General features: G+C 36.5%; 1 protein-coding gene across 2 annotated transcripts in view; it reads right to left on the reverse strand.

Moving 5' to 3' along the window:
• CCDC73 (coiled-coil domain containing 73) overlaps positions 1-18,253 on the reverse strand; it is a 157,352-nt gene that overhangs the window by 131,455 nt on the left and 7,644 nt on the right. The window contains exon 1 of one of the 2 annotated variants that reach the window (XM_042957947.1): positions 9,603-9,682. The exons of the other annotated variant lie outside the window; for it this stretch is intronic. Within the exon in view, the coding sequence (XP_042813881.1) occupies positions 9,603-9,605 (3 nt within the window). The 5' untranslated portion in view covers positions 9,606-9,682. Of the gene's footprint in view, positions 1-9,602; positions 9,683-18,253 lie in introns of those variants that run through there. 2 annotated transcript variants of the gene reach the window in all.

Raw genomic sequence — 18,253 nt, forward strand, 5'->3', positions numbered from 1 at the left:
AGAGAAAGAGAAATTTTAAAAATCTCATTTACATTTCATCAAAAAGAATAAAACACTTAGGAATAAATTTAACCAAGGAGGCAAACCTGTACACTGTGTATCTGTACACTGAAAATTATATGACACTGATGAAAGTAACTGAAGAACACACAAATAAAAGCAAAGATATTCCATGCTCATGGATTGAAAGAATTATTAAAATTTCCATACTACCCAAAACGATCTACAGATTTAACACAACCCCTATCAAAACTTCAGTAGCATTTTTCACAGATAGAACAAACAACCCTAAAATCTGTGGAACCACAGAGACCCCAAATAGCCAGAGAAATCCAGAAAAAGAAGAACAAAGCTAGAGGTATCACACTTCTTGATTTCAAACTATACCACAAAGTTATAATAACTGGGGTGCCTGGGTGGCTCAGTTGGTTAAGTGTACAACTCTTGATTTTGGGTCAGGTCATGATCTCACAGTTCATGGGACTGAGCCCCAAATCAGGCTCTGAGCTGACAGCGCAGAGCTTGCTTGGTATTCTGTTGCTCTCTCCCTCTCTGCTCATACTCACTCTGTGTCAAATGAACATTTTTTTAAAAGCTATAATAAAACAGTATGGTATTGGCATAAAAACAGACATACAGCTCTCTAAAGTTGAGTCAGTTTCTTAGTTTGCCTCCCTCTTTTTTTTTTTTAAACATATAGGTCAATGGAACAGAATAGAGAATCCACTCAGATACGGTCAATCAATTTATGACAAAGGAACCAAGAAAATACAATAACAACAGTCTCTTTATTAAATGGTGCTGGAAAACCTGGACAGCCACATGCAAAAGAATGAACCTGGACCACTATCTTACACCATACACAAAAATTAAAATAGATTAAAGACTTGAACATAAGATCTGAAATGATAAAACTCCTTGAAGAAAACAGGTGGTAAGTTCCTTGATGTGAGTCTTGGCAATAATGATTTTTGGATTTGACACCAAAAGCAAATAAAAACAAATGGGAATGTATCAAACTAAAAAGCTTCTGCACAGCAAAGGAAACCGTCAACAAAATGAAAAGGCAATTTATCAAATGGGAGAAAAGATTTGCAAGTAATATCTGATAAGGGATTACTATCTAAAATATATTTAAGGGGCGCCTGGGTGGCTCAGTTGGTGAAGCGTCCGACTTCGGCTCAGGTCACGATCTCGCGGTATGTGAGTTCGAGCCCCGCATCGGGCTCTGTGCTGACAGCTCAGAGCCTGGAGCCCGTTTCAGATTCTGTGTCTCCCTCTCTCTCTGACCCTCCCCCATTCATGCTCTGTCTCTCTCTGTCTCAAAAATAAATAAATGTTAAAAAAAAATTTTTTTTTAATATATTTAAAAACTCATACAACTCACTAGAAAAAAAACAATATAATTAAAAAAAAATTTTTTAATGTTTTTTTAAAAATTTTTTTTAACATTTATTAATTTTTGAGACAGAGAGAGACAGAGCATGAACGGGGGAGGGTCAGAGAGAGAAGGAGACACAGTATCTGAAACAGGATCCAGGCTCTGAACAGTCAGCACAGAGCCCGACGTGGGGCTTGAACTCACGGACCGCGAGATCATGACCTGAGCCAAAGTCGGACGCTCAACAGACTGAGCCACCCAGGCGCCCCTTAATGTTTATTTCTGAGACACAGAGAGAGAGACAGAGCATGAGCAGGGGAGGGGCAGAGAGAGAGGGAGACACAGAATCCAAAGCAGGCTCCACACTCTGAGCTTTCAGCACAAAGCCTGACGCAGGGCTCGAACTCATGAACTGTGAGATCATGACCTGAGCTGAAGTCAGACGCTTAGCGACTGACCCACTCAGGCACCCCAGAAACAATCCAATTTTTAAAAAATGGGCAAAGGATCTGAATAGACATTATTCCAAAGAAGACACACACATGGCCAACAAGTACATGAAAAGATGCTCAATATCACCAATCATCAGAGAAATGGGTATCAAAACCAAAATGAGATTATCACCCCACATTTGTTACAATAGCTAAAATCAAAAAAACAAGAAATAACAAGTGTTGATGAGGATGTGAAGAAAAGGGAACTTTTGGGCACTATCAGTAGGAATGTAAACTGGTGCAGCCACTATGGAAAACAGTATGGAGGGACCTCAAAAACTAAAAATAGAACTATGAAATGATCCAACAATTTCACTTGAGTATTTATCCAAAGAAAATGAAAACACTAACTCAAAAAGATGTATGCATCCCATGTTCACTGCAGCAGTATATACAACAGCCAAGACATGAAAACATTGTAAGTATCCATCAACAGATGAATGGATAAAGAAAACAGTATGTTTTTCAGCCATAAAACAAAGAAGGAAATCTTGTCATTTGCAATATCATGGATGGACCTTGAGGATGTTAGGTTAAGCTGAAATAAATTAGACATAGAAAGACAAATACCATATGATCTCACTTATATGTGGAATCTAACCAACAACAAACAACAAAAAACAGAGATACAAAGAACAGATTAGTGGCTGCCAGATATGGGGGTGGGGGTAGGTGAAATGGGTGAAGGAGGACAAAAGGTATAAACTTCCAGTTATAAAATAAATACATCACAGAGATGTAATATACAGCATGGTGACTATAGTTAATAATACTGTATTATCTATTTGAAAGTTGCTAAGACTTGGGAATGCAAGCTGGTGCAGCCACTCTGGAAAACAGTATGGAGGTTCCTCAAAAAACTAAAAATAGAACTACCCTATGACCCAGCAATTGCACTACTAGGCATTTATCCAAGGGATACAGGTGTGCTGTTTCGAAGGGACACATGCACTCCCATGTTTATAGCAGCACTATCAACAATAGCCAAAGTATGGAAAGAGCCCAAACATCCATCGATGGATGAATGGATAAAGAAAATGTGGTATATATATACAATGGAGTATTACTCGGCAATCAAAACGAATGAAATCTTGCCATTTGCAACTATGTGGATGGAACTAGAGGAGATTATGCTAAGTAAAATTAGTCAGTCAGAGAAAGACAAATATCATATGACTTCATTCATATGAGGACTTTAAGATACAAAACAGATGAACATAAGGGAAGGAAAGCAAAAATAATACAAAAACCGGGAGGGGGACAAAAATATAAGACTCTTAAATATGGAGAACAAACAGAGGGTTACTGGAGGGGTTGTGGGAGGGGGGATGGGCTAAATGGGTAAGGGGCATTAAGGAATGTACTGAAATCATTGCTTCACTATATACTAACTAATTCGGACGTAAACTTTAAAAAATAAAAAATAAAGTAAAAAAAACCAAGATTTTCTTCTGAATATTTTTTATTAGAGAATTACGATAATATAAATGATTGATTTCACTGTTGATTAATGGGTACACTGCTAAGGAATATAAACATTGCTGATTAACTTACCCATAAATAATATATAGTGCAATATATTAAATTACCCACAAAAATAAGGAAATAATAAATCTTAGCATTTAACATTATAAAAATATAACTCAATATTAATTTCAAGATATGTTAATAAGATGGACTTGGTAGTGAAAAAAAAAGGAAATTCCAGCTTTTCCAGAATAGCTGAGCTCAGCCCCATGCAAACCCACCAACTGGATAAACGTGTATCAAAGAGCCTATATGAAACAAGTAGATAAACACCCCTAGTCAATCCACATAATTATGAGGAATAATCAGTTATTGTTGTTTTAAGTCACCAAGTTTGGGTTGGTTTGTTATTCGGCAATAGGTAAGGTAACTAACAGAAATCAATATTGGAAATGGAACGATGCCAAACAGTGATTTGATAGTTCTGCATGTTATGCTACATTCACCACAAGTGTACTTACCATCTGTCACCATACAATGCTATTACAATACCACTGACTCTATTTCCAATACCATGGCTTTCATCCCCATGACTTACTCATTCCATAACTGGAAGCCTGTAGCTCTCATTCCCCTTTACTCATTCTGCCCATTCCTCCATGTTCCTCTCCTCTAGCAATATTAGTTTGTTCCTTGCAATATCTTTGCTTCTGCTTTTTTTTGTTTTGTTCATTCTTGTTTGTTCTAATGGTACTGGTAGAAGCACTGCCAGCTTAGACTATAAAGGACTGAGATAATTCAAAATGAAGAGGATTCTAGGCCACCAAAGTTCTACTTGTAGGAAACAAGACTGAAGCAACTACTCAGTTGCAGATCATTCCTTATTTCGTTTGCTTGTTTACATTTATTTACTTATTTAATTTTTTTAATGTTTATTTTTGAGAGAGAGAGACAGAGCATGAGCAGGGGAGGGGCAGAGAGGCAGAGAGAAAGAGAATCTGAAGCAAGCTCTGTGCTGTCAGTGCAGAGCCAGATGCGGGGCTCAAACTCACAAACCGAGATCACGACCCAAGCTGAAATCAAGAGTCAGATGTTCAACCAACTCCGCCACCCAGGCGCCCCATCAGAGACCATTTCTTAAGGAAAATAAAGAACCTTTATAAGAGCTGAGCTAAGAATCCAGAGGTAGAGCCAAGAAGAAAACAATGGACTAGCAGAACACCTGGAGGGAGCAGAATGGCGAATGCTCTACTGTCTCCATGAAGAACAACTCTACTGCCTTCCTTTACACTACACACAATACTTCACTTCTGATACTTCTAGTCATCAAATGCATGGAGGGTGAGGGAGAACCCACACCAAGCTTTTCTGTGACACCAGCTGGGTGACCTACATTTCAACTTAATTCTGACACTATCTACCTGGAGATAATATCGGATCAGATCCCAGAGGTTAAGGGTTCAGTTCTACAAGACTTGCCCCCATCATGACTTCAAATGCCAAATGCAAGTCCAGATTGCCACCTGTACCTCTAAATGACTGGCTACAAATTGGAGGTTTCCATGACCCCCTCCTCAGGTTTGATTAATTTGCTAGAGCAGCTCACAGAACCCAGAAAAACGACTTACTTACTAGATTACCAGTTTATTACAAAGGATATTAAAAGTTACAAATGAACAGCCAGATGAAGAGATACATAAGGAGAAACCTAGAAGAGTTCTAAGCACAGGAACTTCTGTTCTTATAGAGACTGGAGTGCACCATCCTCTTGGCACAGACATGCATTCTTGTTCACCAACCCAGAAGTTCTCCAAACCCCTGCAGTTCAGGGATTTTTTTTTTTTTTTTTGAGTCTTCATTACATAGACATACTGATTACATCATTGGCCATTAGTGACCAAGTCAAGCTCCAGTCCCTCTCCTTTCCTAGAGGTCTGATAAGAGGGGGAACCTGAAAGTTCCAACTGTCTAATATCATGGTTGGCTCCCCTGGCAACCAGCCCCCATTCTTAGGAGCTTTCCAAAATTCACTTCATTAACATAAACTCAGTTGTGGTTGGAAGGGCTTGTTATGAATAACAAGACATTTCTTTTGCCTTTATGGCTCTAGAGCTATTTTCAGAAACAGAAGACAAAAGACCAAATACCAACAAAAGATGTTCCCATTGTTCTTATTGCTTAGAAAATTCCAAAGGTTTTAGGAGTTCTGTGCCAAAAATGAGATGAACATCAAGTTTTTAAAAAAAAAAATTTTTTTTAACATTTATCTATTTTTGAGAGACAGAGAGAGAGTGCAAGCGGGGGAGGGGCAGAGAGAGAGACACAAAATCTGAAGCAGGCTCCAGGCTCTAAGCTGTCAGCACAGAGCCTGATGCAGGGCTTGAACCCATGAACCGCAAGATCATGACCTGAGCCAAAGTTGAATGCTCAACCAGCTGAGCACCCAGGTGCCCATAAATACATTCTTATTATAAACCACAATATCATAGAGACCTAATCAGGGAACATTCCATGCCCATCATAACATAACATGCCTACATGCATTTCAGAATTGCTATGTACTAATGACTACTAAATGCTCTTTCTCCTGTTTTTAAATGAAAGTCTATCATGGTTATCCTATCCCTGTCTCATCACCGTATATTGGATTGGGAGGCAGATGATTTGTTTTTTAATCGGCAGGTCTCTGAATCAAGAGGAGCTGTATCTGAGAAGCTGCAGCCCAGGAGCCTCAAACCACACTTATACCTGGTAAAGATAAAATGATTCTGGACACTGAGCCTGATACTGTTTTGGAGTGAGATTTTTGCAGGTCTCTGGAGGGGGTGAGCATATTTTGCTTGTGTGAAAAATATAAAACAGGTAAACTGTGCTAAACTGCTTAATGGACACAAATTCTTCCCATCATGCCCATTTGAAATGTGATACGGTCACTTCTTCCTTCCAGAGGTGGAATCTATTTCCCCACAAGGGATTGCCTTAGGATTCACTTTAACCAACAGACCTTGAAATCTTTGCTCTCTCAGAATGCTGCTCTGCACCTGCCTTGCTTTGCCTTGCCATGCCAGGAAGAAGCACAAAACGAAAACCTACACGGAAACAGAGAGGCCCAATCCTCCACAATCTACAAGCTGAACGCAACTGCAAGAGTAAGCCTAGACAAGACCAGCAAAAAAAACCAAAAAAAAAAACAAAAACAAAAAAAAAATAAAAGCTACAAAATTATAAGAAATAATCATTGTTTTAAGCAATTAATTTTGGAGGTGATTTGCTATGCAACCACATATTCAATATTTTTTGCTATAACACTTAAAAATTTTTAATATTTTATTTATTTTTGAGAGAGAGAAAGAGTATGAGCAGGAGAGGAGCAGAGACAGAGGGAGATACAGGATCCAAAGCAGGCTCCAGGCTCCTAGCTGTTAGCACAGAACCCGATGTGGGACTCAAACCCATGAATCACGAGATCATAACCTGAGCCGAAGTCAGACACTTAACTGACTGAGCCACCCAAGCACCCCTGTTTTAACATCTTAATTCTGCATTGTCTCTTTTCTACAAGTTTCTTTTTTCTATTTCATTTTCGTCCCTTTCATGTTTTTCTCAAATGTCTGCTGATCCCTAGCTGTTCACATTTAAAAGTAACACAAATTTTTTTTAATAAAAATAAAAGTATTGTGTGGTCAGCATCAGAAAAGAAAAAAACGCAGGGAGACAAAAAAAAAAAAAAATAAGACTACCAAATGCAGTGTGTGAACTTTGGTTCCTACAGTGAAAAACAGAATAACTATAAAAAAGAACATCTGAGAGACAACTGGGGAAATTGGAATGTTGAGTGTAGTAGATAATCTTCCTAGGTCAGTATTAGATTTCTTGGATAACTATGAAAGAGAATGTCCCTGTTCTTGTTTTAAAGGAGATCTATGCTAAGCATTTCAGACTAAATATCAGGATGCTTGAAAATTACTTTCAACGGCTTCAGAAAATAGAGGTATATAGAGATGGAGATACAACATATGTAGCAAATTTTTAATAACTGGTGAATTTAGGTAAAGGGTAGAAAGGTGTTGATTCTTCCATTATTTGAATTCTAAAGTTGGAAATATGTCAAGATAAAATATTAGGGAAAACAGAAGGACACTACAATAAAAAAGACAGATATTAACAAGTGTTGGCAAGGATGTGAGAAACTGGAATTTTCATAAACTCCTGGTAGGAATTCAAAACGGTACAGCCGTTTTGGAAAACAGTTTAGCAGTTCCTTAAAAGGTTAAACATAGAGTTACCATATATATGATCCAGCAATTCCACTCCTAGATACTCGAAAGAACACTGTACATGAGTGGTCATAGAAGTATTATTCATAATAGCTAAAACATAATCAAAATGCCCATTAGCTGATGAATGGATAAACAAAATGTGGTACATCCATAAAATGGATGTCAATCAGCAATAAAAAGGAATGAAGTATCGATACATGCTACAATATGGATGAACCTTGAAAATATTATACTAGATGAAAGAAGCCAGTCACAATGGGTCACATACTGTATTATTCCATTTATATGACATGTTCAGAATAAGCAAATTCATAGAAAGTAGATTAGTGGTTTCTTGGGGCTGTGGGGTAGGGAGATTGGAGAGGAACAGGGAGTAACTGCTAATAAATTTGGGGTTTCTTTTTCAGGTAATGAAAATATTGTAAAATTAATTGGGGTGATGGTTGCACAACTCTGAATATACTAAAAACCATTAAATTATACATTTTGAGTGAATGAACTGTATAGTGTGTGAACTATACCTTCATAAAGCTGTTACATTTAAAAATGGAATAATATGCTAGAAAGCTGACTGGAAGCTCTGGGGGAGGGCTTATTGACTAATAGCCTTCACAACCAGGTGATCAAATGGCAAGACAGTCTTTTCCTTAGGGGACTGCCTGACCACCATCAATATGTAGACATCTTTTCTCTCAGGCCTTTCATCTTCTCGAGAGAAAAACTCTCCATTCTCCTGTCTTGGAGTGCAAGAGAAGAGGGTATTGGATTTTATCTGGCACATCCATTCTGATAGAAGTGTGGCAAATATGAGGTAAGAGTTCCACAGTTCAGCGGGTAGATTTACTCAATATTTATTTGCAAGCCCTTGACTCACCCCTGTTCTCCACTGTGTCTGGTGTACTCCTGACTAGAACTGCCATGGTCCAGTGTTTTACAGAAAATTTTAAATTTCCCATATTCTGTGGGGAAAGAGACCTAGGGAAGTTCAAGTAATCTACATATAGATTTTCAAATCTTCTTTTTTATGCCCAAGCCTTATTCCTGTTTTTCAGACTATTTGGTATTTCCAAGTGCTCAGTATATTTCCAAACTTTAAAGTCAATCACTAGTCTTCTATTTGCTTTCTGACAGACACAGCTGAATCATCTCCCATTCTCTTATCCCCGTGAGTCAATACTCTTTTTATGCATTTTAATGACAGTGAGAAAAACAAATGTATGTGGTTAATCCATCATGTTTAGAAGCCTTAAACAAGATTTCAAAACCCACCTCCTATGTAATTATATAAATTCTACTGCGCATGGAACAATGTTAGTCCTAGAAATAAAAAAGATGAATTGCACAGAGTAGATGATTAAAGAAACTTTATAGTTGGGTTCCCAGCATACTGCAGAGCACTATGCAAGTTTCTCGGGATATGAGCTTACAACCTGGTTGGAAAGACAGGCACAGAAACTAACTGTGTCAAAAACAGAAGCATATACAAAACACCCATGCAAGTGATTCTATTGACAGGACTTAGAAAGAATGTTACAGAAAAAATAGTATCTATGCTAGACCTTAAATATGGCAAAGACTGGCAAAGACTACAGAGGGAAAATAACGTAAGATGATATAAATTATGTGTTTCCATTGTTTATCAACTTACCAATAGAAATGTCTATCAGACAGTGCAAATCTAGATGATCTGCTACTCAGTTTTGGGAGCCAGTATTGCTATTTTATTCATTCTTATCCCCCATTATGTCTGGCACATAATGGTACTAAACAAATCTTCTATCAGTCAAAAACATAGCAAATTTATTCCAGCTTTAATGCATATGTACTTGCTGTTCCTTCTTGAAGGAATGTTCTACATCCACATTTACACAGAATTTCCTTCATGTTTTTCAGGTCTCAGGTCAAATGTTACCTCTTCAATAATGACATCCCAATACTCTTCAGTATATCATCCTGTTTTATTTTCTTCACATCACTTACCATTAACCAAAATTATCTGTTAATTGTCTGTTAACTTTATTATATCTTCTCCTTTAAAAAATAAGCTTTGTGAGAATCTCATCTGTACTGGCCAGGGTATATCTTCAGCACCTAGGACAGGGCCTGATAATAAAGTAATATCAGAGATTACATAAATATTTATTGAATACTGAATGAACTTAACTCATTTCCCTAGTTCTTGAAGGTATTTAGTGACTTGCTATAAGCACATAATCATTCAAAGAGCAACAGACTGATAATCAGTTGATATTAACATATCTATTCATAGGTAGTCATGTGATTGTGGACAAAATGTTTGACCTTTCTGGATCTACTTTCTTACTTTATCTCTAAATTTACTTCCAGCTACAAAGTTCTGTGTGGTGACTATCATGTGAACAATTTCCAACACATCTTCAGTCATCTCAAAAGCACTCATTTTTTTAACCTCTGATTTAACAAATCAAAATTTGTACTTTTTCTCCCTCAAATATTTTAAACTCCAATTCTGTCAGTAGTACCACATATTTTATTGAAATCTCCATGATAGGGGTGCCTGGGTGGCTCAGTTGGTTAAGTGTCTGAATTTGGCTCAGGTCATGATCTCACAGTACATAAGTTCAAGCCCCACATCGGGCTCTGTACTGACAGCTCAGAGATTCTGTGTCTCCCTCTCTCTCTGCTCCTCCCCTGCTTGCTCTCTCTCTCTCAAAAATAAACATTAAAAAGATTAAAATTAAAATAAATAAAATCTCCATGATAAACATTCACAAAATCTTTGATCTCTTTCTCTCTCACTCTTTCACTCCCCTTCATTCCCTAAATCTAATCTCTAAATGGACCTGCTTATTCTTCCTTCTAATTGGCCCTTAGATTCATTCTGCATCACTACTCCTACTGCTATCAATCTAGTCAGACCCTCATTACCTCAGACATGAGTTATAATCACTTTTTGCTGTTCTCCTTTTATTTAATCTTCTCCCCCACTTCAATCTAACCTGCGTATTTTCTCCAAAATTATTTTTCTTTTTTTTTCCCGATCAATATTACTTTTTATTTTTTTTTTAATTTTTTAATTTTTTATTTTATTTTTCAATATATAAAATTTTCCAAAATTGTTTTTCAAAATAGCACTTAAATTTCATTAATCTCCAAATTCAAGAGGGCTCCTCTTGTCTACAAACTAAGTCTAAATGCATCTGCCTGATTTTTAAGAGTTCTCCACTTTCTCATTTCATTCTCCTTTTCAACTTTCATCTTCTGCACACAGTAGAGGTCCCAACAGAGGACCAAGATGTTCTCTACTATAATTTTCTTATTGTCTCCTACCTAATCCATGCTCATTCCCACCTCTAAACCTAGAATAAATTTTCAACTCCCCCCTTATCTAAATTCTATCCATGTTTTTTTTTTAATTTTTTTTTTAATGTTTATTTATTTTTGAGGGAGAGAGACAGAGCACAAGCCAGGAAGGGGCAGAGAGAGAGGGAGACACAGAATCTGAAGCAGGCTCCAGGCTCTGAGCTATCACCACAGAGCCCAACATGGGGCTGGAACCCATGAACCACAAGATCATGACCTGAGCCAAAGTCAATGCCTAACTGACTGAGCCACCCAGGAACCCCAATTGTGTCCATGTTTTATGCCCAATTCAAAACCCCTTTCTCCAAGAATCCTTCCCTGACCACTCTGAACCATTCTGACTCCTCCATTCTCTAAGTTCCTGTTGTGTGCTTAAATTCAACACCACAAAGTTTAATAAGAATTCCCCAGTTGTTCTATCTGTGTCCAATCTGCCTCTTCAAATGGGATGTTTTTTAAGTGCAAGAACTATTCCACACTTCTTTCATTTACTATTCTGTAGCATTTAGTACAATTCTAGGCACAAAGTAAGAACTCAGTGAATTAAATGGCAATCAGAAGAGCTCATTTTTATACAATTTCTTACATATTACAAAGCAATTTCACCCGTATTTTCTACTTGATCCTTAAATTGCTTCTCTGAGGTATTCAGGACTAGACTTAAGTAAAAACTTGACCGCTCTGACAACTATGAAACCTTGGAGGAAAAAGACTAATTTTTCTGAGATGCAGTTTCCTAATCTGATGATAAATTTCAAGTTTATCCCAAAAAGATAAGCTCATATTTTAAGAGATCATCACTGTTGAAAGCTTGAAACATATTTTTATATGAGTTAACAACCCCAATCAGTTAAATTAATAAATGTGAATATAGGAAAAATCTATAACTATCTGATTTCAATTTCTACACTACTGCAACTTTTAAAAATATTATACATAATATGTTTTAAATACTATAAACATTTTACCAAAAAGCTGTACTTCTTTAAATACATCTTATCTATTATTTACATCCTAACACATCTCAAGAGATTTAAGGTACTGATTTCAAGAAGCTTGCTACACTCTGGAGTGCCTGTGTGGCTCACTCTAGTTAAGAATCCAACTTCAGCTCACATCATGATCTAGTGGTTCAAAAGTTCAAGCCCCACATCAGGCTCTGCACTAGTAATGAGGAGCCTGCCTGTGATTCTCTCTCTCCCTCTCTTTCTGCCCCTCATCCACTTGCACTCATGCTCTCTCAAAATAAGTAAATGAACTTAAAAAATATTTTTTAACTTAAAAAAAGAGGCTTGCTACATTTTTATTTGTGATTTTTATTACCAGAGAAGGCTAAATTATTTCCATCAGAATACTCCTTCTATTTTACATGGGGAGTCCATGTCAAAATGTTATTCATTTATTGGAAATACACTTTAGTTACTCAGTTCATTGCTAAATATAACATTATTTATCTTAAATACTCAACGCTCAAAATCATTAGCCAAATATCTATAAATTTGGGAATAGTATCTCTATGTTAAAAGCAGAAAGTTATATTACCTGTTTAATAATCACTAGTGTTAAACAACAAGAGTAATGAAATAAATCACTGGTTCTCAAAGTGTGGTCCCTGGATCAACCATATCAGCAACACCTGAGGACTTTCAGAAATGCAAATTCCAGGGCCTCAGGTCTATTGAATCAAGAACTGAGGATGGGACCCAATAATCCTGCTTTAATAAAGTCCACTACGTGTGAGAACCACTGATATAAATTAACCTAAGCAAGCCATAATTACTTGGTCACTGAATATTTTCTAAATAGATAGGAAATTTAGGTCCTATCTAGGAAAGTATTTTTTTTTTTTGCTTCCTTGTTTTAAGTTATCAAATGATGATTTAAAGGACTATATAAAATGTTGAGTGCCAAAATCAGGCCTCAACAATGAAAAGGAGAAATGTGGTGACTAGTCTAATCTTTTACATTAAAAATCAGAGAAAATTAATGCTAAATACCCAAAATATGCAAATATTCCCAAAATCTGAATCAGGGCATACGACTAAAAAGATTTAATTGTTTCCCCATTTGGTACACTTAAAATTTATGATCAGAGTCAGAAGTGTTGTAGAAGAAGCAAAATAAGGAAAGCATATGGGAATCAATCCCAGGGTCCTAAGTTTATAAATATTCTGTTCTAACCCAGAGATTTCCAACTAGTGCACTAGGACAGTGTCCTATGAATAAATTACTGGTTTGAGAGTAATTATTACTCTTCTCAGTTGTGCAGAAGGCTGGGCACAGCATGGGAAAGCCAAACACCCACAACCAGGATTAATTTTGTCCACATGCTCCTCTACACTGTACAAATACTGTGCTATCATTTTCCAATTACTCCATGATGTGGGCTGAAAAAAGTAGGAAGCACACTTCCAACCATTTCTGCTAACTCAGGGAGTAAAATAACTTCAGTTGCAGTTACAGAAAACACTACTCAAATTGGCTGTAAAAAGAAAAGGAGGGGTGCCTGGGTGGCTCAGCCAGTTGAGCATCCTGACTTAAACTCAGGTCATGATCTCATGGTTCGTGGGTTCGAGCCCCGTGTCAGGCTCCGTGCTGACAGCTCAGAGCCAGGAGCCTGTTTCAGATTCTGGGTCTCCTTCTCTGTCTGCTCCTCCCCCATTCACGCACTGTCTCACTCTGTCTCTCAAAAATAAATAAATGTAAAAAAAAATGTAAAAAGAAAAGGAAATTTACTGGCTTTTCTGATGTAATGGTCTAGAATTAGGTTTGGCTGCAGGCAAGCAATGTAACCAGCACTGAGATTGTTATTACCTTGTTAATTTTTGCCTGTTAACATTCTCAATAGGCTATCACTTCATAATGCCCAAACGGTTGTAAGCAGCTACCAAAGCTACATACTTCCTTGTTCCTTCTTCCCCCAAGAAAAAAAGAATCTGTGTCCTGATAAAAGTCCGGAGGTTACCAATTTGGGGCTGCATGGGTTACCTTTCCACCCCTGAACCAATTACTGAGCTGGGGATTGATGGAAGCACAGTTCAACAAGCTCCATCTCTGGAGCTGGAGGTGAAGTCAATCCAGGTTAATCTCACAAACATCACATGCCTGAGAAAGTGAGGATTATATAGGGAAATATCAGGTATTGTTAGCAGAAAAAAGGAAGAATGTATGTGGGTCAATAGAAACAGCTTTCCATGATAGCTTACCACACATCTCTAAATGGGCTAAAATACACGATAAAACTGATTGCTTTTTTTTCTTTACATGTTAGTAATCTAAAAAAAAAAGTATATTAAAATAACGTATTTACCTATCAAATTAGCACACGTTTAAAAAAAACTATTTAGTACTAGTAAAGGAATGGTGAAACAGGCATTCAATCAATTCTGGTAGAAATATAAATGGAAACAATCCTTTGAAAAACAATTTAGAATGTCTCAAGAGTCATAAACTATACAGATATATACTTCACTTCTGAAAATCTATTCAAAAGAAAAAACACCTAAATGCAGAAAAATTTTCATATTAACATATTTACTACTACTTGTTAATAAAAACAAGACAGAATAAAAACAAACAACCTAAATGTCCAGGAATAAGAAATCATAATCAATTTAAGGTATCACTACCTGGTGAAGGTGCCTGGGTGGCTCAGTCAGTTGGGTGTCCGACGTTGGCATGGGTCGTGGTCTCATGGCTTTGTGGGTTCAAGCCACACGTCCTGACAGCTCAGAGCCTGGAGTCTGCTTTGGATTCTGTCTCCCTCTCTCTCTGCCCCTCCCCCACTCACACTGTGTGTGTGTGTGTGTGTGTGTGTGTGTGTGTGTGTGTGTGTGTGTGTCTCAAAAATAAATAAACATTAAAAAAAATTTTTTTTAATAAAATAAAATGAAAATAATAGCTAATATTTGTTGAGCACTTATGATATACAAGACAGTCTCTTAAAACCACATTCAGTTCTCCAGGACACTTTCTGAAATATTTGCTATTAGTATTCCCATTTCAGAAATGAAAAAACTGAGGCATAAAGAGATTAAGTAACTTGTCCAAGGTTACACACAAGGTATGGAACCTTCTAGATATGAACCAAATAATCCAGTTCCAGGCTTGCAATCTTTACCACTGCATTATATTGCCTCTCAATATCGTGTTTGTGTAGTTTATAATAAAATGTTTATGTTATAATGTTTTATAAAAAGTGAACAATCAACAACAACAACAGAACTCAGTCTTCCAGTTAAAAGACAGGAGGTCCAACAGAGGTATTTAGTTTAGCCCCCACTAAAGTAACAGTTGGCAATTTAAGAATAAACCTTGGGCCAAGAGACTGAGAATGTAACAAAAACAAAAAATATTGTTTTCTGTCAGGCAGATACAGGAGCCTACTTAGCATTTTCTCCTTCTCCCTCCCCTTTTGCCCCCTCCCAAATAAACTTAAGAAAAACAAAAGAAACGGGGCGCCTGGGTGGCTCAGTCTGTTAAGCGTCGGACTTCGGCTTAGGTCACGATCTTACAGCTCTTGGGTTCAAGCCCCACATCAGGTTCTGTGCTGACAGCTCAGAGCCTGGGGCCTGCTTCAAATTCTGTGTCTCCCTCTCCCTCCCTGCCCCTCCCCCACTCATGCTCTGTCTCTCTCTCTCTCAAATATAAACACTAAAAAAAATTTTAAAGAAACATCTTTAATATTCTCACTAAAAGATCATATATTGCACTTATGAAAAAAGGAAGATGCTACAATAAAAGGAAGATTCACTGAAATAGTAGATATAAAGACAAAATTGAAGAAATCTTACAAAAAGAAGAGCAAAAGTCAAAGAAATACAGAACTGAAGAAAAAAGTATTAGAGGATTAATTCAGAAGGTCTAACAGAAATTAGAGAACAGAGAAATACAGAAATTAGAGAATAAATCATGAAAAGTTGTCAAGATTGATTTTCTCAGAACCAAAAAAATACGAGTTTGCAAAGAGCTCATTAAGTGCTGGCACAAGACATATTGTGGTGAAATAATGGAACACTGGAGAAAAGGGAAAGGTCCTATAACCTTCCAGAAAAAAAATAAAAATTTTTTCCACACAATGAAAATTTAGTCTTCAATATCTACAATAAAATCTACAATAAAGAAGTTAAGTCTTCAAACATAAAGGAAAGTTATTACCAAACTGGAATTTTATTGCCATGCTAAGTGTGGAGGTAAAAGATATTTTCAGACAAGCAATGTCCAAAACAATTTACCTTCCATACATCCTTTCTCAAGAAGCTATTTAAGGATTTCTCCAAGGAAGAGGAAGACACGGAATCTAGGAAACGGGGGATTCCAAGTGAGAGAGAGAAGAAACAAATGTCTGGGATGGTAAAGTGAGATACCAAGATGACACTTGCACAGCAACCAGTCCAGATTGGTGTTGTCTAGCAGAGTTTGGTAAAAAGCTCCTCAGTAGAATGAAATGAACAGATTACCAACTGTTTTTAAATCTTAATAAGAGTTTTACATAAATGAGAAAAGTCTGGGGTTGAATTAGTAATGAACACATCAAAAAGTAAGCAATGGAGGAAGCAAAACAATGGTTAGGGGTGGTGCTGTACAGGAAAGGAAAAAAAAAACTCATAGCGTACTACAATGGTTTAGTTATGAACAGCATTCATGCAGTCTTAATAATACAACTATAAATATTGAATAGTCAAGATTATGATATAACTACATGGGGAAGATAGATAATACGTGAAGGGAGAGGAGTTAGAATACAAGATAAAAGCAAGTTAAATCCTCACCTCTGATTATGGATAGTCATTAGATAATGTCTAAAACTGGAAAACCAAGAATAAAATAAAATAGTTTACAGTAGCTGCTCTGAAGAGGAGAAAATGGCAGGGTAAATTCTACTTTTCTGAACAAATCTTGTAAAAATTTTTAATTACTTACATTGGGTCACACATAACTAATGAAAATACATACTAAATTTTAAAAATTGGGATTCAGGGACACCTGGGTGGCTCAGTCGATTAAGCTTCCGACGTCGGCTCAGGTCATGATCTTGCAGTTTGTGAGTTCCAGCCCCGCAACGGGCTCTGTGATGACAGCTCAGAGCCTGAGCCTGCTTCGGCTTCTGTGTCTCCCCCTCTTTCTGCCCCTCCCATGCTCATGCTCTGTCTCTCTCTGTCTCTCAATAATGAATAAACATTAAAAAATGAAATAAAATAAATAATAAATTAATAATAAATAAAAATTGGGATTCAAAATTACATAAGCATCATGGTTAAAACTATACCCATATAAATGCCATCAGAAAAATACTGAAAGGAAATACATAAAATGATAACTGTAATTAACTTTCAGTGATCAAAGCACAGTGATATTCTTCTCCTTCATTCTGCTTTCTATAAAGAGTATATGTAATGGAAGAAAAAATTGCATTGTTTTAAGTTGCTACAGAATTACTTCAGTTGTAAACCTTTGGAGAGAGATGAAATCAGGTTAGCTGCAAGCAGCATTCATTATCAGGAAAAAGAGAAAAGAACAGGACAGATTAGACTAGACTACATCCACAATCTTTGCATGTGGTAAATTTCATAAAACTTTCATCTTAATTATATGTAAATGTAAATACATGCATGTGTACTGGATCACGATGTGAAATGTATTTCTTATTGTGGGTCAGAGTCCAAAAATAGTTCTTACAATAGTATTACAGACAGTTGATAAATTGAGAAATGCAGGCGTTCCATTACTATGTGCTTTTGAAAAAGACATGCATTTTTGTCAATTCCTATAAGGATCCACAAAGATGTGGATTCAAATTCTGCCTTCTCTTACTAGCTGTGTGACCTCTCTAGGTTTCAGTTTCCTCATCTATATAACAGTAATAATACTTCACAGGGTGCAAGGATTAAATGAGGTAATATATTTAATTCCTGGCATATAGTAAGGGTTCAAAAGCCAATGAACAAGAAATGAGGATGCTACTATGGACAAAACATGCCTTTTTGGTTATTTAAAGGAGACATGAAATATTTAATTTCACGTTTCATTCACATTTCCCTCTGCAGATCAAAATACTCTCACACTTCAAAATCTTTTATTACAGCAATCTCCAAAAATGCATATGCCTTTCCCTATTTTGAAACACAATTTGGATAAACTCAAATAGGAAAGAAATCATTAAAAAAATGCTAACTGTATCTTTAACATTACCTTCAAACTATTACTAACAAATTCTTATAGTTTATTTATAGTAATTTATAATAAATTTATTATTTATAATATTTATATTCATAATAAATATGATTATA

Source organism: Panthera tigris, chromosome D1 (assembly GCF_018350195.1).
Source record: "Panthera tigris isolate Pti1 chromosome D1, P.tigris_Pti1_mat1.1, whole genome shotgun sequence".
Classification (NCBI taxonomy): Eukaryota; Metazoa; Chordata; class Mammalia; order Carnivora; family Felidae; genus Panthera; species Panthera tigris.